The sequence below is a fragment of the Castor canadensis genome, chromosome 16 (assembly GCF_047511655.1).
Source record: "Castor canadensis chromosome 16, mCasCan1.hap1v2, whole genome shotgun sequence".
NCBI lineage: Eukaryota > Metazoa > Chordata > Mammalia > Rodentia > Castoridae > Castor > Castor canadensis.
In genome coordinates this window covers 15012503-15040301 of record NC_133401.1, presented here as the reverse complement: position 1 = coordinate 15040301, position 27799 = coordinate 15012503, and the positions used below count along the sequence as shown (strand labels likewise).

Sequence of the window (27799 nt, the reverse complement as noted above, 5' to 3'; positions counted from 1 at the left end):
CCACGTCCTCGCCCCCCCACACCCCCCACCACCCTGTCACGCTCACGCCAACCCTCGGCGCCCCCGCAGCGCGCGCCTCCCTTCGCTGCGCTCCCCGCCCCCCACCCAGTTGCCGCGGCCTCTCCGCCCCTCCCCTCCCGGCCCAGGCCCCGCCCCTGCCTCGAAGCCCCTCCCCTCCCCTTAAGCCCCGCCCCCGGGCGGGCAGGGGGCGGGGCGCGGGGGCGGGGCGGGCGGCGCGGGCGGTGCAGGTGCCGGGCCGGGAGCGAGCGGCGGCGGCGGCGGCGGTGGCGGCGGCGGCACCATGGGCCGGGCCCGGCGCTTCCAGTGGCCGCTGCTGCTGCTGTGGGCGGCCGCGGCGGGGCCAGGTAGGGTTGGGGGCCGGGGTCTGCCGGCCGGGCTAGGGCGGGCGGGAGGTGGGGGGGTCGCGCCGCGGTGACAGCTCGGCCGCCGCGGGGCCGCAGAGGCCAAACAATGCGCTCGGGGCCGGGCCAGGGCCCCCTCCCCGGGACAAAGCGCAGCGCGGTCCGGGAGCCGGGAGCCACGAGCGGGGGAGGGGGCGCGGGCCCTGGTCGCGGTGCCGCAGCCCCCCACCCCCACCCCGCACACCCCGCACAGGCCCCGATCCCGGCGGGGACAAAGGACCTGAGACCACCCCCCTCCACACACACCCCAGCCCGCCTTCACCGGGCCAGTCCCGCTGTCCTGTCTGGTCTCTGCGTCCTTCTGTCCGCCAGTTCCTAGATCCCTCTCTCTCCTTGTCCCCCCACCCTTGTCCTCTGTCCCTCAGTCTCGAAGTCCTGTCTCTCCTGTCTGTCCCCCTTTCTCCTTGTCTCTATCCTGTCTTTGTCCCCCACCTCTGTCCCTTGATCTCTGTCCCTTTTTCCTGGGTCACTCTATACCTCCCCAGTCATCCTCTCTATTTATTCAACTCTGTCCCCCTGTATTTCTGCCCTCCCTCTATGCCCCCATTCTGCATCTCTGTTTCTGTGTTGCTGTCACCCTGTTTCTTTTCTCTTTCTCTCTGTCCCCCAACCTCTGTCTCTCTGTCCCCTGTCATTCTGTCACCCGTTTCTCTAGCCTGTTCTGTAATTTATCTCCCTCCTTCCTCCTCTCTGTCCCAATGTCTCCCTGCTTGCTACCCATACAACCTCCATCTCAGGAACCCCAACCCATCCTTCATCCCTCCGTCTGTACCCCTCTGTGTCCCTGGAGAGGAATTCAGTCAAATAGAGCAGCCGAAAGAGCCCTGGGGGGAAAGGTCTGTGTGGCAGCGAAGTGGGGTGGAGAACCTTGGCATGTGGGTATACACGTGGACGGAGCAGATGCGTCTCCAAGCCCTCCCACCCATTCACACACCCAGGCCGTGGCTTACAGAGCAGTCCCCTTCATGGTATCCAGGGAGCGGTCCACACACCCTCGCTACATACTGTGGGAAGCTGGACCCCCAAGACAGGGTGACCCTGAGTCTGGAGACAAGGTCAGGAAATGTCACCTGAACACTTAGACTCATTTGTGTGTGTCTCAAACCTACTATGGGTCACCTCCTCCCTGGTGGGTCAAGCCACTTTTGGAAGGACCTGAACCAAGGCAGGACTTGGGAGGTGTGCTATAGGGATTTGGGAGAGGAGTTGTGCCCAGGTGGCACAGGGCTTGGGACTTGAGTTTAAGCAGCCAATGACAAACACCCCCATCTTCCCTGGCTTCAGTTTCCTGGTCTGTAAAGTGATGACATTGAACTCAGTGACCTGAAAGGCAATACCAGCTTGGGTGCGAAGGGGCTTCCACCTGCCCTCTCCAAGGTTTGAGGCAGAACTACGCCCCCCCCCCCCACCATACAAGGCGAGAGCCAAGGCTAACCTCAGACACTTTGCCTTTCTTTTTTCTGTAGCCTTCTGTGTCTGTTTCCTAACTTGTACCATTCTCTCCTTCCTTTACCACAATCATGCCCAATTTCCCAGATGAGAGCTTAGCTACATTTCCATCAGTCTTTTCTTTTTCTTTCTTTCTTTTTTTTTTTTTTTAGGCTTGAAAACCAGGATCATTGTATCCTGGAACCAATGAACCCAGCAAACAAAGAATCTGAGGGAATTTAGAATATTGTTATCTTTAGGATTCTAGAATCTGGACGTCCTTAGAACCCTGACACTTTTAAAGTTCTAGAACCTTGGTGGTGATAGCATTCTAGCATCTTGACATCTTTCAAATTCTGAAATCTTGGCTGTTGGAATTCTTGGATCTTGACCTCCTTGACATGTGGCATCTTGGCCCCACAGAATCAAGGGACTTATCAGAATGTGACTTCAGCTGACCACCTACACAGTTGAGGACTCTTGTCGAGAGATGGCTCTCAGCTTTGTCCCTGGTTTGATTATAGGCACTGCTTCCTGGCACCCACATCCTCTCTGTAAATGTCTGCTAAATTACATGTGTGGGGCTTTACAAGTGGACAGCCAGCTTTGTATCATGGAGAGAACTCTAGGCTAGGTGCTAAGGAACTGGGTCCCAGCTTCACCTCATCCTCTTTGATATCATTTTATACCCATCTGTGTCCTTCTCTGAGCCACCGAGTGTCCCTTCTGTACAGTACAGAGTAGGAAGCTGTGACAAATGCTCTCCAGGGACCCTGCTGGCTTTTATTCATTGGCTATTTCAGAATAACCTTGGACACCAAATTTTAGGGAGTCTCAGTGGTCCCCACATTTCCTTCTTAGTCATCCCTTTTCTCCGTCACCTAACCCAGCCAGCAGGAGTTGGGGATGGGAGATGGAACCTATGTTTGTGGCCTTTCCAAAACCTATTTTCTCTGTGCTGGCTCACTCAGATGACAAGAATACCAGAGGAGGAGGATGGATGGAATTTATGCTGAAAGAAAGAAGGGTCTGGGGTGGGCAGGTTAGAGTATGGAGAGAAAGAGAGATGAGTTCCCTGCCCAGAGATGCACACAGCAGGAAACAGATCCACAGGCCAGAAACTGGGTGGAACAGAAAGAAGTAGAGAAGGCAGATTACAGATACCAAGAAAGAATAAAGCGGCTGTTAAGAGTTGGGGAGACTGGGGAAGGGGGGATTGTTGATTCCAATACAGTGTTTCCCTCCCAGGCTGACTCACTTTTCCCTGCTAAAGTTCTGACCAGCCACTCTGAGAACAGGGTGGGGGACCCTCCCCTCCTTTTGAGCCACACCAAGGAACAGGTCTTGGGAGATTTCTACCCTACACCCTCCCCACTCACCCATGAGCTGGTCGCTTGAATCCCCAAGAACCCCCCGGGGGGGTGGGGGGTCAGGTTCCACCATGGAATCCAAGACCTTAGACCCAGCAGGGCTGGGGCCCAGGGGTGGGTTAATGTCGTGCGAGCCTGGCCTGTCCCCGTCTTGGGGACACAAAGGCAGCTTTCTCTCTCTGGGTGGTGATGGGGGGGCTGGAGACAGTCAGACCCGCCAGCATCCAATGGCTTGTGGCACCAGGACCCAAAACGCCCATGGTTTCTGCCTGGGCACACTCAGCCTGTAGAATCCAGGCACCCCGGCTCCTCCATGGATACACAGGGGGGCAGGGGTGGGGGCAGAGCCTCAGCTCTTCCGGGAAGGGGGTGAATAAAAGGCCCTGGGGGTGGAGGATCGAACAGGGGCCGCTCAGTGCTAGCTGTACTCTTCTAGGAGCAGGAATTTACCCCAGAACCCCACACCCAGGGTGACCCTCCAGAGTCCCCACCCTCTAGCTGGGCCTGAGGCCTGGAATCCAGGGAGTCCTGAATATCCCAGGAACGTGGGGCCACAGGGAGGACTTTGTATGTGACGCTGCTGACTCACCCTGACGCCCCCACCTGAAGCCTGGGTCCCAAGAGAGGAGGGAGACAAAGGACAGAGGAAGGCAGGACCCAGGTTCTGGAGGTTGAGGGCCGTAGACTTGGAATCCAAAGTTTTCAGGAGAGGAGGGGCTGGGCTGGAGCCCTGGGTCCAAGAGAAAGGGGGCTGGGCTGGAGCCCTGGGTCCAAGAGAAAGGGGGCTGGGCTGGAGCCCTGGGTCCAAGGTAGGAGGTCTGGGGTCTGGACTCCTGGGTCTGAGGGAGGAAGTGGGGGACAGCTATCTAGAGCCTGATGGAGGAGGGGCTGGGGCCTGGAGCCCTGGGTCTGTGGAGGGCTGGGAGTCTGGACCCCTGGGTATAAGGGAGAAGAGCTGGCTGGGACCAGGATGCCTGCGTCAGAGCGAGGAGGAGGGCTGGCTGGGGCCTGGAGCCCTGGGTCTCAGGGAGGAGGGCTGGGGTCTGAAACCCAGGATCTGAGGGAGAAGGGTCTGGGGTGTGAACTCCTGGTTCTGAATTTGGAGGGGTTGGGAGTCCATACTTCTACGTCTTGAGGAGGATGAAAGGTTACAGACCCTTAGGTCCTCAGAGAGGAAGGGCTGGTGTTCCAAGGGAGGTGGGGCTGGGACCCTGATGCCTAGGTCCTACAAATACAGGCGCCTTCACAAGGCTGAGCTGGTGAAGAATTGATGCTTTGTGTGAGGATGTTCGGACTCTGCCATTGATGGGGGGGTGAGGGGGGTTCAGTCAAAATGCAGGGATGTACCACCTCCCTAGGGGAGGAAGGGGGAAGGAGGCAAGGTGCCAGGAGCCCCCTGGGGAGCGGATACAGAGGGGGTGGCTGTGACCTTCCTGAAACGGTGACCTTGAGACTCCCTTGGGTATTCGCTGACTCAGGACCCAGGAAATGCTCCCCCCACTCTGCTTAGTCTGTGTGGAAACATCCACCAGCTGTGTGTTCTGGACCCCTGTCTCTTGGGTCTGAAGAAGGAGGGGCTCGAGTCTGGGGCTCCTGGGTCTGAAGGGGAAGGCGGAGGGTTCAGACCCGTGGGTTTGAAGGAGGAAGGGTGCAGAGAGCCTGGACCCCTAGTTCTAAGGGAGGAAGTGGAGGTCAGACTCCTGGAACACATGGTGGAGAGGCTGGGACCTGGACCAATGGTGTGAGGGACAAGGGCTGGGGCCAGGGTCTGAGGAAGGAGGTAGTTGGGGCTGGACCCTTGGGTCTGAGTAAAGGAAGTGGATGGGGGCTTGGACACCTGGGTGTGAGGGAGGAGGGCTGGGGTCGGATCCCATGAATGAGGAAGGAGGCTGGGGTCTGGATCCCTAGATCTGAGGGAGGAGGCTGGGGCCTGGATCTCTGGGTCTGAGTGGAGGAAATGGTTGGGGGTCTGGACCCTGGGGTCTGAGGGAGGAGGCCAGGGATTGGATCCCTGGGTCTGAGGGAGGAAGGCTGGGGACTGGACCCCTGGTTCTGAGGGAGGAGGGCTGAGGCCTAGACTCCTGGGTCTGATGGAGAAGGTGTGGAACCCATGCTCCTGGGTCCTGGGATAGACATTGGTTGTGGACTGAACTCTTCAAATCACCTGCTCAGCCACTCTTCCCCAAACCCTCTCCTGTCCCTTTATCAGGGCACTAGCGGACTCTTAGCTGTCAACAGCACTTAAAGGGCCAGTGCCTAAGTCCCAAAAGCTCAGCCCCTCTCTGACCACAAAGCCCCGCCCCCACCACCCCCCAGCCCCGAAACAAAAGCCCTTGGGACATTAGTATTCCAGGCACAGTCACTGTTGGTTACTGACTCCTCAGGAGGGGGAGGGAAGAAAACAAAAGCCCCCCACCCTCACCCTATGTGCACCCTCAAGCAGAGAGCAGAGGATAATTTGAGGGGGAAGATCCAGAGGTCCCCAATGGCTCCCAGAAGATGGTGAGTTTTGTCACTGACTTGCATGGGGTGCCCCCTCCCCCAATAAAAACCTCATTCTCCACATCTGTAAAATGGGGGGCTAGCAAGAGACTAGTGCTGAGATCCAGGATCCACAGGTAGATGTCCAGATGTTTTTTTAAAGGGCCAGCACACAAGCCAGTTTTTGTGGGCACAGGCTGGTTTCCAGAAGTTGGGAGCTTTCGGGAGTGGCCTGGGGGGAGGAGGGCTATCCCTGAGCCCCAGGCACCTGGCACACTTTTGTAAGGCCAGCACTGGCACCGTGGCCATTTTCTAGGCTGGGCGACTTTGGCTCACAAAGGTATCATGGTCACACTGATGGCAAGCAGTGGGGTTGGGACCCACTTGGTGTTTCTGATGAAAATGATGGTTTCCCACAATCGCAAGGCCGAAGTGAAATCCTGCTGTGCATGTGTAGGTCCTTCAGCAGCCTCCCCACACAGTTATCATGGCTGTGCACACTTCCAGGCACCAGGGGGCAGCCATAAACCCCACACATTTCATCCCTGCCTTCGTGGAGAGTAGATGACATTTCCATAGAGGACATAAGTCAATAGGGAGGAAACAGAAAATTTCTTGGAGGCGAAGGGACCTGGAAGTAAGGGAGGTCAGAGATCAGAGACTCAAGTGAGAACAAAGGCAGCCCTAGGATGGTGGGTGCAGGGGAGAACATTCCAGGCAGAGGGAAGAGCACGCGGAAAGGCCCTGAGGTGGAAGCAAGCTGAGTGGTTTTGTTTTGTTTTGTTTTTTTGTGGTACTGGGGTTTGAACTCAGGGCCTACACCTTGAGCTACTCCGCCAGCACTTTTTTTGTGCATGTGATGAGTTTTTTCAAGATAGGGTCTCAGGAACTATTTGCCCAGGCTGGCTTTGAACTTCGATCCTCCTGATCTGCCTCCTGAGTAGCTAGGATTGCAGGAGTGAGCCACCAGTGCCCAGCTACCGAGCGTATTTGAGGGACAGTGAGCCTGGAGTGTAGTGAGTAGCAGGAAAGAGGTGGGAAGTGGGTTCACAGAGGGTCTGGGCCATGGCACATCTTGAAGTTCTATGGGCGTTTACATGTTATTCTAAATGTAATATGAGTCCTCCCAGGTTTGGTGGTGGTGAGGGCAGTGATGGTGATGGTGGTGATGGCAATGATGGTGCTGGGGATTGAACCCAGGGCCTTGTATATGCTAGGCAAGTGCTCTGCCACTGAGCTACACCCCAGTACCCTTGGAGGGTCTTAAGCAGAGAGCTGACTTGATCTGACTTCCCTTTTTGGGAAATCTGTCTAAGTTGGGCATGGTGGTGCATGCCTGTAATCCCAGAACTCAGGAGACTGAGGCAGGAGGATCAAGAGTTCCAGGCCAGCCTGGACTACACAGTGAGACCATGTCTCAGAAATAAAATATTTCTGTCTGCTAATGGAGAAGGCCTCACAGGAGGCAGGCATGGACGTGGTAGGCTCTTGAAGGGTTCATGTGAGACGTGATGCTGTTGGGGGTGGCGGTGGTGGTGGTGAGCAAGGTAGACAGGGTGAATAGATTTGGATGTATTTTGGAGGTAAGAATGGACAGATACCGCTGATGGAGTGAGTGTCGGGGAAGGAAAGGGAAAAGACTTGAGTGATTTCTAGGATTTTGGCCTGAGCAACTAGGTGAGGTTTACATTTATTGAGATTGTAAAATCTTGGGGAGGGGAGTGGGTGCCGTAACTCATGTCTGTAATTCCAGCTACTCAAGAGGTAGAGATCAGGGAGGATCACAGTTGGAGGTCAGTCCAGGCAAAATGAGACCCTATCCAAAAAATAACTAAAGCAAAAAGGGCTGGAGGAGTGGCTTAAGTGGTAGAGCACCTGTCTAGCAAGTGCAAAGTGCAAGACTGAGAGAGAGAGAGAGTGAGAGAGAGAGAGACACAGAGAGAGACAGAGATTGGAAACTTTGGGATTAGAATTGGATAAATTAAGCTTGACATTCCTGGAGGTGATGGTAAAACCCCAAATAATGGCTTAAATACCCAGTATGTGATCCTCTAACAAAAGACGTCCAGAAGTAGGAGTCCAGAGCTGTTATGGCCGTTCTATTCATCGATGCCCAGTTACATCCCAGTTCTTGGTCCCACCACTCCTACTTCCCTTGTTTTCATGGCCCAAGATAACTGCCACAATTCCATGCATCACATCCTTGTTTTAAGCAGCACAAAGATGACCCAATAGAAAAAGAACTTGCCCCGCCCTTTTTTTTTTTAGGAAATACTCCCGAAATTGGTTCGTGACACTTTTGCTTATATATCCATTTGGACAAAACCTTACCACATGGCCTCTCCCTGCTGCAAGGAAGACTTTCTGCTGGACATAGGGCAACCATAGTCGAATCAGGGTTGTTTTACTTTGGAGAAATGGAAGAGCGATAGGAAGCCAGCAGTCTCTGCCTCTGTCCCACAGAATTAATCTTTTTTACCCCTGACCAACCTAGCCTCTTAGAAGAAAATAGAACACTTTTGATGGGCTATTACATTGATTTGTGTCTACTTCCTCATAAACCTTAAAGGGTTTTCAGGGCAGAGACCTCACCTTACTCATCTCCAGGTACCCAGCCCCTGAAACCTACATGAGGCTCAGGCAATGTTCAAATGAGCCAACAGAATGTAAGAGACATGGACAGTACTTGGCCTTTAAAGACAAATAACCAGCAGGGCCCTGTGGCGTATACCTATAATCCCAGCACTCAGGAGACTCAGTCAGAAAGATCACTTGAGCCAGGAGTTTGACACCCACCTGGGTAACATAGTGAGACTTCAAAACCTCCACTTGCTCTTTAGGATAAAAGAATAGGTTTATGGCTAGAGGGGAGTTTAGTGGTAGAGCACTTGCTTAGCATACCAGAGGACAAAAAAAAAAAAAAAGACTTAGCTCATCATTCCAGACCCATCACAAGCATATCCCACAATCCCTTGCTAGTGGGGAACACTTTGGCCACACAGCAGGGAGTAGGTATGGATGTAGGACATGAGATCAGAGAGATCTGAGTCCAGATCCTGGCTCTGCCACTCTCAGCTGTGACCTTGGGCAAGTCATTTCATCTTTCTGGGTCAGTTTCCTCACCTATAAATTGGGAATTGGAGCCTGGCGTTGGTGGCTCACTCCTGTAATCCTAGCTACTTAGGAAGCAAAGATCAGGAAGATTGCAGTTTGAAGCCAGTCCCAGGCAAATAGTTCCAGAGACCCTATCTAAAAAAAAAAACCCAACATAAAAAAAGGGTTGGTGGAGTGGCTCAAGTTGTAGAGCATCTGCCTAGCAAGCTTGAGACCCTGAGTTCAAACACCAGTGCTGCCAAAGGAAAAAAAAATAGGAAATTTGAACACAGACCCTCGGTTCAAGCCCCAGCACCAATAAATAAATATAATTAAAATTAAAAAGGGAATTGGGGAAAATGGGGATTGAAAATAGTGCCTACCTTTGCTGGAGGTGTGGTTCAAGTGGTAGAGCACCTGCCTAGCAAGTGTGAGGCCCTGAGTTGAAACCCCTGTACCCCACACACACACAAAAAGAAAATAGTGCCTACCTTCTACAGGTATTGTGAAGATTAAATGGAAATTATACAGGTAATGCTCTTAGCAGGGGGCTAGCATAGCAGGTACCTAATAAACGGTAGCTATGGTAGTTATTGTTATTTGCAGATGACAATGACCTTGACAGTAATGTTACTGCTGATTACTCTTGGTTTTTGGCTTTTTGCTAGACTGTTTTCTTCTTCCTCATCTGCTCTTTCTCTTCTCCTTTTTCCTCATCTTTTTTTCCTTCTTTTTTTTCTAGTGTTGGGCTTATACCTCAAGCCACTCTGCCAGCCCTTTTTTGTGATGTTTTTTTTTCGAGATAGTCTGTGAGACTAGTTGCTGGGGCTGGCTTCAAGCCTCAATCCCACTGATCTCTGCTTCCTGAGTAGCTAGGATTACAGACACGAGCCATTGGCGCCCAGTTTATCTTCTTTTTTCTTGTGGTGCTGGGGATGGGACCCAGGGCCTTGAGCATGCTGGGCAAGCACTCCACCCTCCAGCCGCACCTCCAGCTCAACACTCCCTTTCGTATCTTGAATCCCTCCCCTACTCACTTCTCCAATGGATTAGTCAGGATAGGTAAACTGCTGTAACAAACAGCCCTGAAACTCAATGGTGCAGCACAAAAGTGTGTTGCTTGCCCACGTTGCAATCCTGAACTGGCAGGTGGTGGATAACAGCCAGTCAAGGACCAGGGCTCCTTCCAGTTTGTGAGCCTACCCGTCTCTAGAGTCCCTGGAGTCCTCCCAGCCAGCCAGCCTGCTGGACTGAGAGGGAGAGGGCCCAGTGGGAGGAGGTAGTGGTCTCTCCTGTCTACAAACCATTGGCCAGAGATCAGTCACGTGGCTCCATTCAGCTACAAAGGATGCTGGCGGAAGTAGTGTAGGTGTGTGATGCATCTGTTTAACTTTACGGTGGAACAGACCATTCAAAATTTAGTACTCGGGAAACAGGAAGATTGAGGTCTGAGGCTGGCCTGGGTAAAAAGCATGAGACCCCACCTGCAATAAACTAAGGCAAAAAGGGCTGTGGGTGTGGGTTAAGTGATAGAGCACTTGCTTAGCAAGTTCAGAGCCCTGAGTTCAAACTCCACAAATGACAACAAAACCCCAATTTAGTGGCTTAAAACAATAATCACTCATTTGCTCATGACTTTGGGTCAGTGATTTGGGCTGTGTCAGGTAGGCAGACTTCTCTTGGTCTCAATTGGGGTCACTTGTGTGGCCCCAGTCTCCTGGTAATCCAGGATGGCCTTCCTCACATGGCAGGTATCGGGTGCTGGTTGTTGGCTGGGCATCTCTTCCACCCAGCAATCTCTGGGCAGCAGAGGGCACACAAGGAAGCTGCAAGACCTCTTCAGGCCTGGGGTCTGTGGCTCCTACAGTATCACTTCTAGCAAATTCTGTTGGTCAGTGCAAGTCACATCCAATGGGGCTTTCTTCTAGAGCCTTTCGTGACCACCTTTCCTCTAGCTTCTAGTGTGCCCTGTGCCCTCTAGAGAGATTTTTCTCCTGCTTCTGGGCTCTAGCCCACCGGAAATGTTAGGTAGGTAACATGAACCAAATGAGGGGACAGGAGACAGGTTGGAGGGTTGGATGGGAGAGGAACAGAGAAAGAGAGAGAAAGAAAGGACTATAGCCTTAAGTGAGTCTCCTAATCTATCTCTGCTGGTCCAGGGACAGGACAGGAAGTACAGACAGAGAACGTGACAGTGGCTGAGGGTGGGGTGGCAGAGATCACCTGCCGTCTGCATCAATATGATGGATCCATTGTGGTCATCCAGAACCCCGCCCGGCAGACCCTCTTCTTCAATGGCACCCGAGGTGAGTGTTGAGGCCTGGGCACTGGCACTGGCATCTGGAACGAAGAGAGGGCAGGAGGACCTGAACAATTCTGGGTCCCAAGGGAGTAAACACTTGGGCAGCTCGGACTCACAGGTCTGGCTGGAGCGCTGGATCTGAGCTCCTGGAGGGTGGGGGTCTTGAGGCCAGAACTCCCCAGGTCCACGCTTTCCTCTTCACTCTTTAGCCCTGAAGGACGAGCGTTTCCAGCTTGAGGAGTTCTCCCCGCGCCGGGTGCGCATCCGGCTCTCAGATGCCCGCCTGGAGGACGAGGGGGGCTACTTCTGCCAGCTCTATACAGAGGACACGCACCACCAGATTGCCACTCTCACTGTCCTAGGTAGCAGCTTCCCGCGACCTCCTCCATCCTCTGCTGCTTCTTTTGTCCTGAGACCCTCTTGTCCCTCTGAATATTGGTAACCTCCTGGACATCTGGCTGCAGTAAACATGACCTCTAGTCTCCGGGTTTGACTCCCGACACCTGGGACCCCGATTCCCTTTGATCCCTGGAATCTGCAGCCGGGTTTGAGCCGACCTCGGTGCCTCCCTTAACCACCTGCACCCCTTCTCCCTTGCGCAGTGGCCCCGGAGAATCCGGTGGTGGAGGTCCGAGAGCAGGCGGTGGAGGGCGGCGAGGTGGAGCTCAGCTGCCTAGTTCCGCGGTCGCGGCCCGCAGCAGTCCTGCGCTGGTACCGTGACCGCAAGGAGCTGAAAGGTACCAGGGCCAGATGCAGGCCCGGGTCGGGACTTGAGAGGGCGTGGCTTAGGGAAGTGGGTGGAGCCTGGAGAAGCTCGCACAAATCCTGCATTAGATATTCAGCGGCTAAATTAACTGATCAATGAGAAGGCGTGGGTGTGAAAGAGGGATTTTGGGAAGAGACTTGAGTTTGGCGAGGGGCGTGGCTTAGAGAACATGAGGAGGCGGGGCCTGTGGGTGGGGCGGGGATTGGCAAATAGCCTGCATTGGGACTGGTGGAGGACGGAATCGGAGAATCCTGGCCTGACCCGTGTCTGGGCTTGGCGTGGCAGGAGTGAGCAGCGGCCAGGAAAATGGCAAGGTCTGGAGCGTGGCGAGCACCGTCCGATTCCGCGTGGACCGAAAGGACGACGGTGGTATCGTCATCTGCGAAGCGCAAAACCAGGCGCTGCCCTCTGGACACAGCAAGCAGACGCAGTACGTGCTGGACGTGCAGTGTAAGTGCCCGGCGGGCAGGGCCCCAGGGGTCCCTATCCACACAGCTGCCTGTCTCTAGTGGCCCCCTAGCTCCGCATCATCTCCCTTCTTCTTTCGGCCCGCAGACTCCCCCACGGCCAGGATCCACGCCTCCCAAGCTGTGGTGAGGGAGGGAGACACGCTGGTGCTGACGTGCGCTGTCACGGGCAACCCCAGGTGAGCTCTGGGGTCCTGAGAAGAAGGATGGGGGTCTTGGACACCCGAGTCTCAGCAAAGAAGGGCCTCGGCGAGCAGAGAGCTGGGATCTGGACTTCTGGGTCCTAGGAAGGAGGGATCTTGGGCTCGCCTTCTGAATCATGAAGAAACAGCCTCTAGAGTCCCGGACTCTTGGATTCCCAGGGTGGAAGGGGCCTAGGAGGGCTAGCATTCCTGAGATCCCGGTGACAGGAAGGAAGCTGAGCCCAGGCCTCTTGGTTTTCCAGGAAGGAAAGGGCTAGGAGGGAGCCTTTCACTTTCAGGTTCGTGCGGGGTGAGTGAGAGCTATACGTCTAGAATCCTAAATCAGACTTGGGTGCTGGCACCTGCGTTCCTAACTCTTACTGTACTTTATCCCGTCCAGGCCAAACCAGATCCGTTGGAATCGTGGGAATGAGTCTCTGCCAGAGAGAGCAGAGGCAGTGGGGGAGACGCTCACGCTTCCGGGTCTGGTATCTGCGGATAACGGTACCTACACCTGCGAGGCATCGAACAAGCACGGCCACGCGAGGGCGCTCTACGTGCTGGTGGTATACGGTGAGGGCGGGGGCGGGGCTCCGGGCCGGGGCGGGGCGTTGGGGGCGGAGCGTGAGCAAAGAGACTGATTCGGTGCACAAACAGCTGTTTCTTGGGCTTGGACTTTATTTTTCTCCGGGGAGCACTGAATCAAAATAAAAGTGATATGTGTGTCTGTCCTTGGGGGGGCGAAGGAGGCAGGGCGGGGATTAGGATCAGACAATGTAGAAACCAAGTATTCCTTGAGGACGTAGAGCATCTGGAAAGAGGAGATGGCAGCAATTTTGAGGCGCATGGCACAGAAAGGGGCGCGGTTGGTTGTGGTCTGCACAATGGCCGAAGCGCTTGGCAGCGTGGGCGTAGATTGGGCCATCTCTGATGGCCTGGTCCTGCGCCCGTCCTTCCGGCAGACCCCGGTGCGGTGGTAGAAGCTCAGACGTCGGTTCCCTATGCCATTGTTGGCGGCATCCTGGCGCTACTGGTGTTTCTGATCATATGTGTGCTAGTGGGCATGGTCTGGTGCTCCGTACGACAGAAGGGTGAGTGGGGGGCGGGGCCTGAAGCCAGCAAAGGGTGTGGTTGGTTGTGGGATTCGGAAGGGGCGGGGTCTAGAGCCCGGATTCGGAAGAGCACGGGCTAAGAACCAGGGTAACAAGGCAGAGCCGACCTTGGATTCGAAATCCCACGAGACCTCTGGCTGGGATTCCAATGGGGGCGGGGCTTTTGGAATTTCCCTAATTCTCTTTTTACCTCTTTCTCTTACACTGTTTTGTTCTTCCCTGGATCTACCTCCCTCTCCATATGTTCCGCTTCTCCCGCTTCCCATGCGTCTCTGTCCAACTTCTGCTGTCCTGGGGTATGGTACCTCTCAGGCTCCTATCTGACCCACGAGGCCAGTGGCTTGGATGAGCAGGGAGAAGCAAGAGAAGCCTTCCTCAATGGCAGCGAGGGACACAAGAGGAAAGAAGAATTCTTTATCTGACCCCACCCCCACCCCAGGCCTGGGCCTGGGCTGGGGCTCCCCCCACTGCCAGCTGCAAGGAACCAGCAAAGACATTTACCAGAGTCTGGGATGGTGGGCTTCTCCCCCCACCACTAACACCTCAGATGCTTGGGCAGGGATGGGGTGTTGGATGCCTGGATCTCAGCCAGGGCCAGAAGTAAGGGCCCAGAAGTCCGGGTCCCCCAGGGGGCAGAGGCCAAAGGTCCAGACCCCCAAGTCAGGGAGGGCAGTAGGGATTGGGTTGGGGGAAGATAACCGGGGGAAGGCCAGGGCCCCTAGGCGACAGAACCAGGTCTTGTAGGGAGGGGGTCAGAGTCTGGGAAGGGTGGGTGGGCAGGGAAGGGGAACACAGATTTCTTTGGGGGGTCCCAGACCCCATGCCAGCCATTGTTAGAGTTCCACAGAGCTCTGGGCACCTCTTTGCAAAGCCATGTTTGCACGGTGGGGGGAAGGGTGGGGGGAGGGCGTGGGAACAGGGATTCTGTGTCTTTGTGTCAAAACTTTGTTGGGGGCAGTGAGGGAGACAGCCCCAACCCTAATCTCCAATCACCCTTCTCCAGGTTCCTGGGCTCCCTTCCCCTATGTCTGTCCCACCCATATTTGTGTGTCCACCCACTCCTGGGGGGGCCTTCCTCATCTCTCCTCCAGGCCCCCCGGGGAGGGGGAAAGGAGTTTGGGGGGATGCGTGGTCTCTATGGTTTTATATATAATATATTAAAAATTCAAAAATCTGTAAGAAAATATCAGATTGCACCCCCTCCCCCCATTCCTGGCTTTTGCCCCCTTTTTCTTGTTTAAAAACACATTTTTGTACGGGGCGGGGAGGGGAATGGGGAGGGGGCTTGGCAATCCCACTAACCACCATTAAACTGAGGAGAGAACAAGTGCTTGGGGTGGCTGTGTGTCTGTCCCTCTGCCTGGGCTGCACCAGTAGGAAGGGAACAAGGGTGGGGGAGGGAGGGGAGTTTTAAGATTGCTGGAATAGAGCAGGAAAGGCTTCTGACTTCTGCAAGGACACCTTGTCCCACTGTCGTGAGAAACTGCCTTTTTTTTTCCTGGCTTTAGCTTAATAGTCACTGAGTCTTGTCTCTTTGATAGCAACTGAGTTTTCCCTGGCCCCATCCCCAAGGCCTGGACCCTAGTCCTGGGCTTTCCTCACCTCCACCCGACATTAATATCCAGGAAAACTTTTTTTTTTAAATTGAGACAAGGTCTTGCAATGTAGCCCAGTCTGGCTGAAAACACTAGATCCTCCTGCCTCCACCTCCTAAGTGCTGAGATTACTGGTTTTACGGGAACAGTGCCATCATATCTTGTTTGAGACCATCCATCTCTTAAAAACAAAAAAAGCCTACATGGAGGCTCATTTCTATAATTCCAGCAGTTGGGAGGAGGGGGCAGGAGGATCTAGAGTTTGAGGTCGGCCTGGGCTTACATATCCAGACCCTGTTTCACAAAACCCAGCCAATAATTCTTATTGGTACTACAGACAGTTTAACAGTAATCTAAAATTTGATCCTTTTCTGGGCTCTGAGGATCCAAAGTGAAATGTGACTATTCTGATCCTTGTGATGCTTTTATGAAGAAAACAGACTATAAGGAAGGAAGTAAAGAAACATTTTCAGATTGTGATAAGAGCTATTAGGATAAAATGTAGGGGGGGATATATTTTATTTCAAATTATGGAAAACATACTGAAGTAGACAGGAAGGGCCACAAAGTCCCATGTACCCTTCACCTCGGTTTCAGCCACCCTCAGCTCATAGTACTGCTTACTCATAACCCCATCAGATCCAGAGGTACTGTTTTAATCAAGGAAAGCCTCTCTGACTGATACGTGTCTAGATAGGAATAGTAAGCAGAGTAGCTAGTCAAAGATCAGAAGGAAGAGCATTTTCAGGTAATGGGAACAGCAAAATCAAAGGCCTGAGATGGTAAAGAGATTAGGTACTTGAGGGTGGGGGAGGTCAGAAAGAAGCAGGGCCAGGCCAGGCCTCTGAGATCAGGATAGAGTGGCTTTCCGCACAGGTGTAATAGGACACCATGGTAGAGTTTTAAATTGCTGAGTGAGTCACTTCTTCAAAAAGCCTGGAATATTGGGATAACTTCTATACGTGTAAAATCTGAGCTCTTTAAAATCACCTATAGGAACCTTTCTCCTCGCCAATTCTGTGTTCCAGGGATACAGGGCTGCCTCACTTCCTCAATCAAACCAAGCACTTCTTTGCCTGTGGGTGTTTGCCCTTGCAGTCCCCTCTGCTGAAAAGAGTCCCATTTTAATTGGCTCCTGTTCATATTTGGTTTAAAATTCACCTCTTGGAAGCCCAGGCCGGGGGCAGGCACTACTTGTGCCTCACCCATTCCAGGTCTGACAGTTCTAGGTAGCAGTCTAATCAGGTTCTCCCTGTGAGGTCATACGAGGATGGGGGCAAGAGCTGTTTTATTCACTGCAGAAACCATAGTGCTTGCCAGCACAAGACCTGACATATAAAAGATCAATATTTATTCTGGTTGGAAGGGGTGTGAGGGTTGGTCGAGATCCTGGCCTTTGTGCGCTGTCATCTAATGCGACTTGCCCCCCATCTAACACAAGGCTACCCACTTCGCGTAAGACTGCAGTCCTTATGCGCATGCGGTGCTCAGACGACCCCCTCCCCCCAGTCCATATGCTAATCCCTGCGCTCGGGAGTACAGCCTCTCCCAGGAATATGTAAATCACTCTTCAGTGAGGGAGGCCTTCCATTGTCCCGCACTAGGATTAGGCAAATGAGTAAGAGTCGAGTTCAGGATCCTGGGCCCACTAGTCGCCCTCCACCCCCGAGCTCATCCTGTTTCTATTAGGCGCGCTCCTGCTCGGCACACGCACGCGCGCGCCCTGCAGCTTCCCGATCCTGCGGGCCGCGGACTGTACCAAGTAAACCGGACAGCGAGGGGCAGAGCACGACACCCCCTGAGCCGGTTCGGTGGACCGCCCGATTCCGAGAGCCCCTCTTCCCATAGTGAGACAGGAATGGTCCATCTGGCTGCGCAAGCGCCCTAGGCTCCTCACGCCCCTTGCTGTCTCCCTCCTACCCTCCTTGCAACGCAGGCGCAGAGCCCGGGCGTGCAGCAGCCACCGCCGAGCCCGAGCCGGGGCCGCCGGCGCCGGTGAGTGTCCGGGGTCGGGGTGCGCGGGGCATGCTGGGAAGCGGGCGCTACGGCCCCGCTGCATGATGGGAACGGCGGGCTGCTGTCACCGAGCCACCGCCAGCAGTCGTGACCCGAGGGCGAGACCTAGGCTCCCTTTTCTCCCCCCACGCGGCTCTGCACTGTCCTGGGGCATCCTGGGAAAACCGGGCGTTCCGCCTGACAGCACCGTGGGAGTCGGTCTGCCAGGCGTTAGGCTCCGTGCATTTGCGGAAGGATTATTACCCTAGCTCCTTGTGGGGATCCTGGTCCCTTTTGTCAGACACCTTCCGCTGAGCATCCTAGAAGCTTGGAGTGCTCAGATGCATGGCGGCTTGGAAAGTGGTCGCTATAGGCCCGAGGCATCCTGGGAAGATGTGGGGACTGGTCCTTATTGCTTTGTATAAAGTTTTGGTCCTGGCTTCCTATTGTGTTCACGGGGGCCTTTAGGGGAGTTGGTTGCTAGATTCAGGGCTTTGTGGGGTCTGGGTCACGGTATTTGCCTTATGGTAGTGATCGAGCTTCGTTGATGACCTACGATCCTGGAAGCCAGTCCAGCCGCCATAGGTGTTGCTGCAGAAGTGGGACTCTGGAACTAAGGGATGCCTCCACCTCATGTGTGGGATACTCTAGAGGAGGCCTTGTGTGATGTGGGTTTGGGAAGGGGCAGGCTGGACTGGTGGGCATTGTCTCGAGGTAACCTCATGGGAAGTCCTTATTGTCCCTGGTGTGTATTTGCCAGATGGAAATAAAGAAACCGGGCGTGGTAGTGCTCCTCTGTAATCTTAGCTTACTCAGAAGGCAGAGACCTGGAGGATCACGATTCAAAACCAGCCCAGGGGGACCACCACAGAAACTAGGGCTGGCTGAATGGCTCAAGTGGCAAGAGTGCCTGCCTGGCAAGCCTAGGCTCAAATTCCAGTACTGCCCAGAAAAAAAAAAATTTTTGAATACCCAAACCAGCTCCTCTGGAGGCAGGAGGATCAGGAGATCAAAGCCAACCTGGTATCTCAAAAAACAGTATTAACAAAAGGGTTGGGGGCGTGGCTCCCCTGTCCTGTCCTGTGTGTGTGTGTTGTCCTGGGTTCAGCCCCAGAATCACCACCATACACACACACATACACACACACACACACACAAAGGCATTTAAAATTATATAACAATATATAATTTAAACTGTCTAGTTAAATTTAATTTCAGGTACATAATCTTGGAACATACGTAAATAATTTTGGAACATATCTGCAATTCAAATTTAATTGGGCATCCTGTTTTTATTTGCTAAGTCTGGCAGTTGTATCTAGGCCTAAGGTAGAACTCCCAAATTAGGGCCAAATGGGGCCAAACGTGCAGGAGACAATCCTGAGACTGCTTCTTTGCCGATTATGAATTCTGTCTTTAGAAGTCCAGATTCACTTTTTTGAAAGTCCTCCTGCAGTGAACAAGCGCGCTACCATTTGAGCTACGTTTCCAGCACTGTCTTGTTTTGTTCTAACTTTGCCCTAACTGACCTGGAAGTCTCTTTCTACTTCCACCTACCAAGTAGCTGGGATTACGGGCCATGCCTGACTTGAATTTTTTTCTCTTTAGTTCCCAGCAGTGAACTTGACCTCTTGGCTTTGAAGAGATTGTGTGTTTTCCATCATTGTATCCTTAGTGCCCAACACAGGCCCTGGCATATAAGGGGTGTAACTGAGCCAGGTGTAAATTATACCACAGGAAATCAAAATTTAAATTATACCACAATAGAGCTGACCACAGCCAGGCATTAAGCGTACACTTATAATCCCAGCACTCAGAGTCAGAAGCAGGAGGATTACAAAACAAGAGCATTACAAGTTCTAGACCTTCCTTAAAAAAATGAACAGAGAGAAGGAAGGAGGAAGGGAGGGATGAAGGGAGAGATGAGGGGGGGAACAAGGGGAGAGGAAGGAAAGAAAGTGGATGTAGCTGACACTGTGCCCTTCACTAACTGACCTGCATAGGTCTCTACCATCAGGAAGTACAGTGGGAGACAGAACAGATGCCGTGTGTGTGTGGGGGGGGGGGGACTGTTAGTAAAGAGGGAGAGAAAAGAGAGGAATCAGGGCAGGCTTCCTGGAAGCAGCAGAGGGAGTATTAGGACTGGGAAAAAGTATAGGGGTCTTCTATTTATGGTGGGTTTTAAAGGGTAAAAGTGAGTTTTCCAGACCTACAAGGGGCATTTCAGATGGCAACAGGAAGTACACTAAGCACCCAGAATGCAAAAAGGCTGTGTCTACAGACAGAGGTGAGGAGTCTGGATTGGCTAGAAGTTATAGAAGGGCAGGCATGGGAGTAGTAGCCGCCACTGTGTGGAGTTCCTGTCATGGACCAGCAACTTAGATGAATGAGTTTACTGAATCTTCAGAAATCTTTTGGCATAGCTTCAAATCCTAGTTCAACCACCTACCAGATGGTGTGACCTGTGGCTACCTGCCTGTCCTCTCTGTGCCTTGGCTTCCTTTTCTGCTCGTAGGAGTGAATGTCTCCACATGTTGTAAGGAGTACATCAGCCAAGGCCTGAATCCCCTTTCCTACAGTAAGAAAAGACTAGAGGAATGAGGTCCTTTCTTGAAGGTACACACTAGAGAGTGACACATTGACATTCAACACTTTTTTTTTTTTTTTTGGTGGCACTGGGATTTGAACTTAGGGCTTTGCTCTTGCAAAGCAGGCACTTGAACCACTCCTGCAGCCCATTTTGCCCTGGTCATTTTGGAGATGGGCCCTGGAGAACTGTTTTGCCCAGGCTGGTCTTGAACCACCATCCTCCTGATCTTAGCCTCCCAAATAACTAGGATTACAGGTGTGAGCCACTGGCACCAGGCTAACCCCAGACACTCTTGCCAGTTGATATAGAAGGCTTACATCCCCAACTAGTGCAGTCTGATCAATTGTTTAAATACTGAAATAACTTCCAGGCTGAGTAGTGTTCCGTGTCCTTCACAGCCCCCTGGATCCTCTCTCAGCCCTGACTTCTCCACAATCCCGCAACCAAAGGGTTAATGCCTGGACTAACTGCCTCCCCTTCCCCACACTTTTCTTAGTTCTGATTGGTGCTCATGTCAGGCCTTACTGTTAAATACTTGAAATGTCACCTCTCCCTACCCCAGTGACAAAACAAAATAAGACAAGAGTCTTGTTGCCCTGGGCAAATGAAGGCCCACTGAGGGGCAAGACCTGCAGTTAAGGTGCCTAGGCAGTCAGACATCTGGGGCCATCTTTGCCAAGTCCCTAGCACTGAGCACATACCTGGGCTTAGAGTGGTGACAGGTGCTATGTAAAAATTTATTGAGTTACCCCAGGTCTTTCCTTCCCCCATCCAGTGTCTACCTGCCAACATCCTTGATTAGAAGAACGTGTGGCTGGAGGTGTGACTGCGGAGAGGCTGGCCAGGGAGGGACGCCGCCCAGCTGCTGCTCTGCTTCTGTCTCCTGTCCCCTCCCCTGGCCATGACAGAGACCCGTGAGCCAGCAGAGACTGGAGGCTATGCCAGCTTGGAGGAAGATGACGAAGACCTTTCCCCAGGTGAGGTGGCCTTAGAGGTTGTGTTGGCTTGGCTGTTATCCTGGCCTAGGGGTTGTTCTCCACTGGGAAATCGTGATGGGGAGGGGCTCAGTGTCTTGTGAGGGGCTCTGTTCTGACTGGAGCTCCTCGTCCTTGTAGGAGATCTTTTCCAGCTGAAACTCCCAGGGCTTGTAGATTGGCTGGGGTCTCCGTCTTTGCTGGTGGCTCCAGATTGGCTATGGTATATCTGTTTCCTGGGGCGTCTAGATCGCTTCTTGCTAGAGGTTCTAGATTGGCTGGGGTCTCCCTCTGTGGTGGGTGTACTAGATTGGCTATGGTCTCCTTTCTTGCTGGAGGTTCTAGGTTGGCTGCGACCTCTCTCTGTGCTGAGGAGCCTAGATCGACTGTGTTTCTTCTTGCTAGAGGTTCTAGATTGACTGGGGTCTCTCTCTGTGCTGGAGGTTCTAGATTGGCTGGGGTCTCTCTCTGTGCTGGAGGTTCTAGATTGGCTGGGGTCTTGCTCTGTGCTGGAGGTTCTAGATTGGCTGGGGTCTTGCTCTGTGCTGGAGGTTCTAGATTGGCTGGGGTATCTCTCTGTGCTGGAGGTTCTAGATTGGCTGGGGTATCTCTCTGTGCTGGAGGTTCTAGGTTGGCTTTGACTTCTCTCTTTGCTGGGGAGTCTAGATTGACTTTGTTCTTTCTTCTTGCTAGCGGTTCTAGATCGGTTGGGGTCTCTCTCTGTGCTGGAGGTTCTAGATTGACTGTGATCTCTTTCCTTTCTGGAAATGCTATGTTGGCTGCTCTCTTTCTCTTTGCTGGCACTTCTGGATGAGCTGCGACTTCTTTCCTGGCTAGAGGTTCTAGACAAGTTGTGACTTCTTTCCCTTCTGGGGGTTCTAGATTGGCTTTGACTTTTTGCCTTGCTGTGGGCTCTAGACTGGCTGTGTATTCTCATGTAGCTGGAAGTTCCTTTCCGGGTGCGACTTCTTGCCCTACTGTGATTTCTCTTCCAACTGTAACTCCTCACCCTGCTGTGGTTCCTTTTCCGACTGTGGCTTCTTGACTTTCTAGGGGTTCTAAACCTGCTGGGGGTGCTCGATTGGCTGTTACTTCGTGTTCTGCTAGAGGTGCTAGCCTGGATGTGACACTTGACCTTGTAGGCCACATCACTTGGGCTATAACTCTGTTCCCTACCAGGGGCCGTCATCTGGCTGTAGCTTTTTACCCTCCTCAGTAACAACAGAGGCTGGCTGAAGCCCTTCTCCTCCAAGGGTATTCCAGCTGGACTATGACTCTTGGCCCTATTGTGGGTGACAGCTGGCTTGGAGCTGCTTCCCATGCCTGCAGCTCCTTGTGGGCTGTTCCTATTTTTTCTGCTCATGTTTTTAGGCTGGCTGTCACTTCTTTCCTGGGTGTTGGTTCTAGGCCGGCTGTAACTCTTGCCTCTACTCTGTTTTCGCTGGGAAGTAGGAGTTCTCACCTTTTTGGCTACACCTGCTGTGGCACCATGAGTTCTCATCCTGCTGTGAGTGCTAGCCCGGCTGGGTGACCTCTTGGAGCCTCGGCTTTCCCTTCTGCCAGGAGTTCGACCCCGACTGTGTGTACCTCTCTGTGGTTGGCGTCCTGTGCCACTGGCCTTGCAGGCCTTGCTGGCCTTGGTGTCAGTGCTCACCCTACTGGGAGTTCTCGCCTTGCTGCGCACTTGGGACCTGCTGCTAGACCGGTTGGAAGTCTTCGTACTTGTTGATTTGGTGGACTTGGAACTTTTCGGGCTCATGACAAAGCTGGGGGCCGTTGATGGCTTGAGGGGAACTGAGGAAGTGTTGGGCATTGCTGATTTGGTGGTCTTCAGAGAGGCAGAAGGTGTGGGGGCTGTGGCGGGCATAGAAGGCCCAGTGGATGCTGGAGCCATGCTGGGCTTTGAGGATCTCTTGGGTGGAGACGGCATGGTGGATACGAAAGGGCTTGTGTTCTGGAAGTCACGGTAGACAGGCAAGACCTGGTAGCTATAGACAACAGCCTGATGGCCTGTCACAGGCCCACTGCATGAAGTCATAGTGGGACTGAGCCCCCCTGAGGGTGGGGTATGAAGTCAGGGCAGGGGCTGCAGCCTGAGGCTGGAGGTCTGTCCTCCACTTTGTAGTAAAGGTGTCCTGACACGGACTCTGCTCAGCAGGGCTGGGGACATGGAGATGGATCAGATGCCTCAATGGATCTCCAGGCCTAGGTGGTCACTGCCCAGGGTCCGTCAGGGTGCAATGGGGTGAGGAAATTAAAGGAGAGAGCCACTGATCACTTCGTGGGCCAAGGAGAACTTCACAGATGAGGAGACATGTGAACAGGACTTAAAGAAGAGCAGGGGCTGTCAGGAGAGCAGGAAAAGGTCTCCATGGGGAAGAGCAGAAGAAAAGGCCTAGAAGGAGGTCAATGCCTGTGCCCACCATCAGCTGTTGACACACAGGTCCTCTGCTAGACCGAGTGGAACCCCAAGGTCAGACCTGCCCTGAGGAGTTTCCAGGCTAATGAGGGAGACATGTGGGGACCTAGAAGGCCACAGCCTCCAGAACAGTGACAAGTGATGGGGAAGCAGAGAAGACGGAGTGTGGGGGACCCTGGCTGGAAGTCAGCAGCGTCAGGGTGGTGGCCTCATAGAAGACACAGTCTGCTGGGTTCTGAAGGATGAGTAAGAGGTGACCAGGTGGACAGAGTGGGGAACAGTGTTCCAGACAGAGGGACCAGAGCATGGCAAGGCCTCAGGAAATGTTTGTTGAGTGGCAGGGAGATCACAGGATGGGGCAGAAACAAGTAAGAGACAGCAAGAGCTGCAGGGAGGGATGTTCAGTGAACCGTTTAGAACCGGTTCTGGGCTGGGGAGGCTCAGATCTAGTGATGAGTCAGAGCAGGCCTGTCCCCAGGTCTGGTGGGCAGGGGACCTGGCTGGACACAGACGCCACAGCCCTGAGGACTGGGGCCGGGACAGCGGGAGGTCGGTGGGAAGGTGACTGGCTATGTGGGGTGAGGGCCTCTAGCACACCTTATCAAAGAAGGAGCTTCATCCTGAGTCCTAATGGGGAAAGCAGGGCAGGACACGCATGGCAGGGGAGCAGCGTGTGGCCTCAGAAGCAGGCTGACAAATGGAACACAAAGTTATCCATTGACAGATATGTAGGCACAAAGCATGTTCTAGATGCGAGGGCCACCACAGTGAGCCAGAGTCCTTGTCCTTGGAGACATGAGTAAACACACCCACCCCGTTGTGAACAGTGGCACAGAATGTGACAGGAAAACAGAGTAAGGAGCATGGGGAGTGCCGGGGACACAGGTATCACAGTCTCGGTGTGTCACTGTGAAGGGAGCACTTGAGCAGAACCATGGGAGGGAAGGACGGCTTGAGCTTGGTGGGGTATTGAGGGACAGGGAGGAGCCCATTTTGATTGGTGAGAGCAGGAGATGACGGCAGAGACTCTTGGAGCATTTGCAGCCACTGTGGCAATGTGAGTGAAGGCAGCTGGCTCCCTCTGGGCTGCGGGAGGAGACAAAGGCAGGGGCCAAAGTGGATATGGAACAAGGCTGCTGGGGTCCTGCCCGCCAGGCTGTGCAAGCCCGTACTTCCCACCCTGTGTGGGGGCTCTCACTCCACTACCATTGCTCTGTGTGTGGCCTCCAGCCAGCTCCTTCATCGCCCTTCCCTGTGTAGCCACTTTACATTCCCCTTCCTTTTATTTTAATTAGTTAATTAACTAATTAGGTGATATTGGGGTTTCAACTCAGGGTCTTGCCTTTTCTTGGCACTTGAGCTATACCTGTAGCTCACCACCCCTTTTTTGGGGGGGCGGGGCAGTGCTGGAGCTTGAACTTAAGGTCTCACACCTGCTAGGCAGGTGCTTTACCACTTGAGCCAATCCGCCAGCCCTTTTTCAGTTGAATATTTTTGAGTTAGGGTCTCTTGAACTACTTGCCTGGGTCTGGATTTGAACCACGGTCCTCCTGCTCTCTGTCTCCCGAGTAACTAGAATTAAAGGCGTAAGCCACCAGTGCCTGGCAACTACCACCCTTTTTAAAACCTTGATTTGTCTATAAGTTCTCATACCCGTGAGGTCACAGTAGCAGTGTTTTCTTGGCAGTGCGGGGGAAGGAACCAGGATGTGTGCTAGTCAAGTGCTTGCTCCACCACAGAGCCTCAGCCCCAAATAAATGTCTTCATTCGCCTTACTGTATAGATCTGATCGCTATTTCACAGTACATATGTATGTTTTGATTTGTTTAATTACTTGTTCACATGCTTGTCTCCCTGAAGTGATGCTGAGTCAGCCTCTGCCATGTTTAACTCTCCATGTCACAGCCATGTGACCCCCAGAGAGCGAGTAGTCTAACTGCTTAGTGCCTCAGTGTCCACACTTGTTAGGCGGGGGTAAGAATAGCACCTCTCTCCAAGGACTGAGAAAAGGATTTAAGTGAGTTACTATACACAAACGGGTTTTATTTTATTTATTTTTTAAAGGAGAAAACTTTTGTTTTGATGTTACTGGGATTTGAACTCAGGACCTGGTGCTTGCTAGGCAGACATTTTGCCACTTGAGCCATTCTGCCAGCCCTTTTCATGTTGGTTATTTTTGAGACAAGGTCTTGTTTTATGCCTGGCTGGCCCGGACCACACTCCTCACATTTGTCCTTCACATAAGCAGCTGGGATGATAGGCACACACCACTACTCCCAGCCATTGATTGAAATGGGGTCTTGTAACCTTTTATTCTTCTCCCAGCTGGCCTTGAATCATGATCCTCCAATACCCACCTTCCAGGTAGCTAGAAGTACAGGTTCAAGCCACTGTGCCCAGCTACATTATTTTTGTTGTTGTTGTTTGGTTGGTTTTATTTATTTATTTGGTGGTACTGGGGTTTGAACTCAGGGCCTTGCACTTGCTAGGCAGGTACATCTGGCCCTAATGTGGTTCTTTAAAAGTGAAAAAAAGAAATGATCTTTGTGGGAGTGGTTAAGTGATGCTCTATCTGTGGGCTACCCTGTGATTAACTATTTAAAAGAGCATGACAGCTGTTGTAAGAATCTTTAAATTGATGGGACCAAGAAGGATACTACACAGTAAGCTTCTGTTAGTAAGCCCTGCATATACTGGATTTTGCTTACCTCTTTCTTAGACAGATACATTATTTCATTGTTGGGTTTTAGTAAAAGGAGGTAAAGTCACTGGGAATGAAGGGAAGATATAAACTACTGGGTGCTTGTCTTTTTAGATTTTGTACTACTAAGATAGGACCTGTAACAAATTGTGTGTGGGGCAGGGGAGGGGGAGCCTTTTGCTGGGGAGCTACTTGGGTGGCTGAGATTGGGAAGATCAAGGATCAGAAGTCCTGTTTTCTAAAAGGTTTCATAAACATTGCTTTGAGTAGTGGCTGGTCTGGGCAGAACCTACTTCTGACCAACTTTTCAGTTCTTCCCTGCATAGCCACTGTCCGAAGGTTCCTGGTCCTGATTAATTTGTTGGCTGTCTTTCAAAGAGATTTGAAATTTTGATATCAAATATGATGAGCCAGGCAGGCCCATCTCAGATTCTGAGCAGCAGCTCGATTAAAAGAATGGACAGGAATGGGCTTTTAAAATAGCAGTGGATGGCCAGGTGCAGTGGCGCTCACCTGTCCTCCCAGCACGGGGGACACTGAAGCAGAAGGAGCGTGTGTTCAAGGCCAGCCAGGGAAAATAGCAAGTCCCTGTCTCAAAAATAAATATGTAAATAGTAATAACAAATAAATAAATAAAACAGCAGCAGATACTATTATCACTAAACCCACACCCATTCCAGCTACACTTCTTTTTTTTAACAGGGGTTTGAACTCAGGGCCTACACTTTCAGCCACTCCACCAGCCTTTTTTTATGATGGGTTTTTTTGAGCTCGGGTCTCAGAAACTATTTGCCTGGGCTCGCTTGAACCTTGACCTCCTGATCTCTGTTTGCTGAGTAGCTAGGATTATAGGCGTGAGCCCCTGGTGCCTGGTTCCAGGTGCAGGTCTAGCCAGACATCCATCTGCTGGATGCAGGGCATTAGTGCCAGGCCGCCCTCTCCACTCTGGCAAGTCTGAGTGAGGCTGAGGGGGGATGGCTGGCCTGAGCCCTCTGTCTTCTGATCGCACAATCTCCTGTGTATCCTCAACAGGCCCTGAACATTCCTCCGACTCTGAGTACACTCTGTCAGAGCCGGACTCTGAAGAGGAGGAGGAGGAGGAGGAGGAGGAGGAAACCACTGATGACCCTGAATATGACCCGGGCTACAAGGTGAAGCAACGCCTTGGGGGGGGCCGTGGGGGCCCATCTCGCCGGGCCCCCCGGGCAGCCCAGCCCTCGGGCCCCCCAGCCCAGCCCTGCCAGCTCTGTGGCCGCTCACCGCTGGGGGAGGCCCCGCCAGGTACCCCACCTTGCCGGCTCTGCTGCCCTGCTACAGCCCCCCAGGAAGCCCCAGCCCCTGAAGGCCGGGCCCTGGGGGAGGAAGAGGGGGAGCCACCTCGGGCTGGAGACAGCCGAGCAGCGGGGCGGGAGGAGGACGAGGATGAGGAGGAAGGGGGCACCTACCACTGTACAGAGTGTGAGGATTCTTTCGACAATCTGGGCGAGCTGCACGGCCACTTCATGTTGCATGCCCGGGGCGAGGTGTAGGCAGAGCACCCCAGGGAGCTCTGCAGAAGGGAAGGGGTGGGAGGAGGGGCCAAGGAGACTGGAGTGGTCGCGGGGCTGGGGTACCCTATCTGTGTAGTCTTAGCAGTAGGTGTGTGAAGGCCAAAATAAAAACCAGATTGTGTGTGTATTGGCCCAGCGTGCATTTGGGGGCGCTCATTTTGTACAGGGTGCTCCTGGCCTTTATCCTGGGGTCCCCCCTGGAGGCACCTCAGGGTGGCTGACAAAGATCACTAACATTTCCCAAGACTCATGTCCACGTGGGTCCACATTTACTCCAAGACTCGCTCTCATTACAGTCTGGGTGGGTGAGTGGGGTCCATGCACCCCTAAGGCTGTCCTCACCCCTGAGGTC

At 53.2% G+C, this 27799-nt stretch overlaps 2 protein-coding genes across 2 annotated transcripts; both read left to right on the top strand.

Annotated features, from left to right (window-relative positions):
• The first annotated feature begins 257 nt into the window (after positions 1-257).
• Cadm4 (cell adhesion molecule 4) lies at positions 258-14952 on the top strand. Its single transcript, XM_074057453.1, has 9 exons — positions 258-365; positions 10954-11100; positions 11306-11458; positions 11699-11833; positions 12148-12312; positions 12418-12508; positions 12912-13084; positions 13474-13602; positions 13936-14952. The coding sequence occupies exons 1-9, from the start codon at positions 302-304 to the stop codon at positions 14043-14045; spliced, it is 1167 nt and encodes a 388-aa protein (XP_073913554.1). The 5' UTR covers positions 258-301; the 3' UTR covers positions 14046-14952.
• A 1891-nt stretch (positions 14953-16843) lies between these two features.
• Znf428 (zinc finger protein 428) lies at positions 16844-27574 on the top strand. The gene is made up of 3 exons (XM_020172089.2): positions 16844-17213; positions 20579-20780; positions 26930-27574. The coding sequence occupies exons 2-3, from the start codon at positions 20705-20707 to the stop codon at positions 27424-27426; spliced, it is 573 nt and encodes a 190-aa protein (XP_020027678.1). The 5' UTR covers positions 16844-17213; positions 20579-20704; the 3' UTR covers positions 27427-27574.
• Positions 27575-27799: the final 225 nt, after the last annotated feature.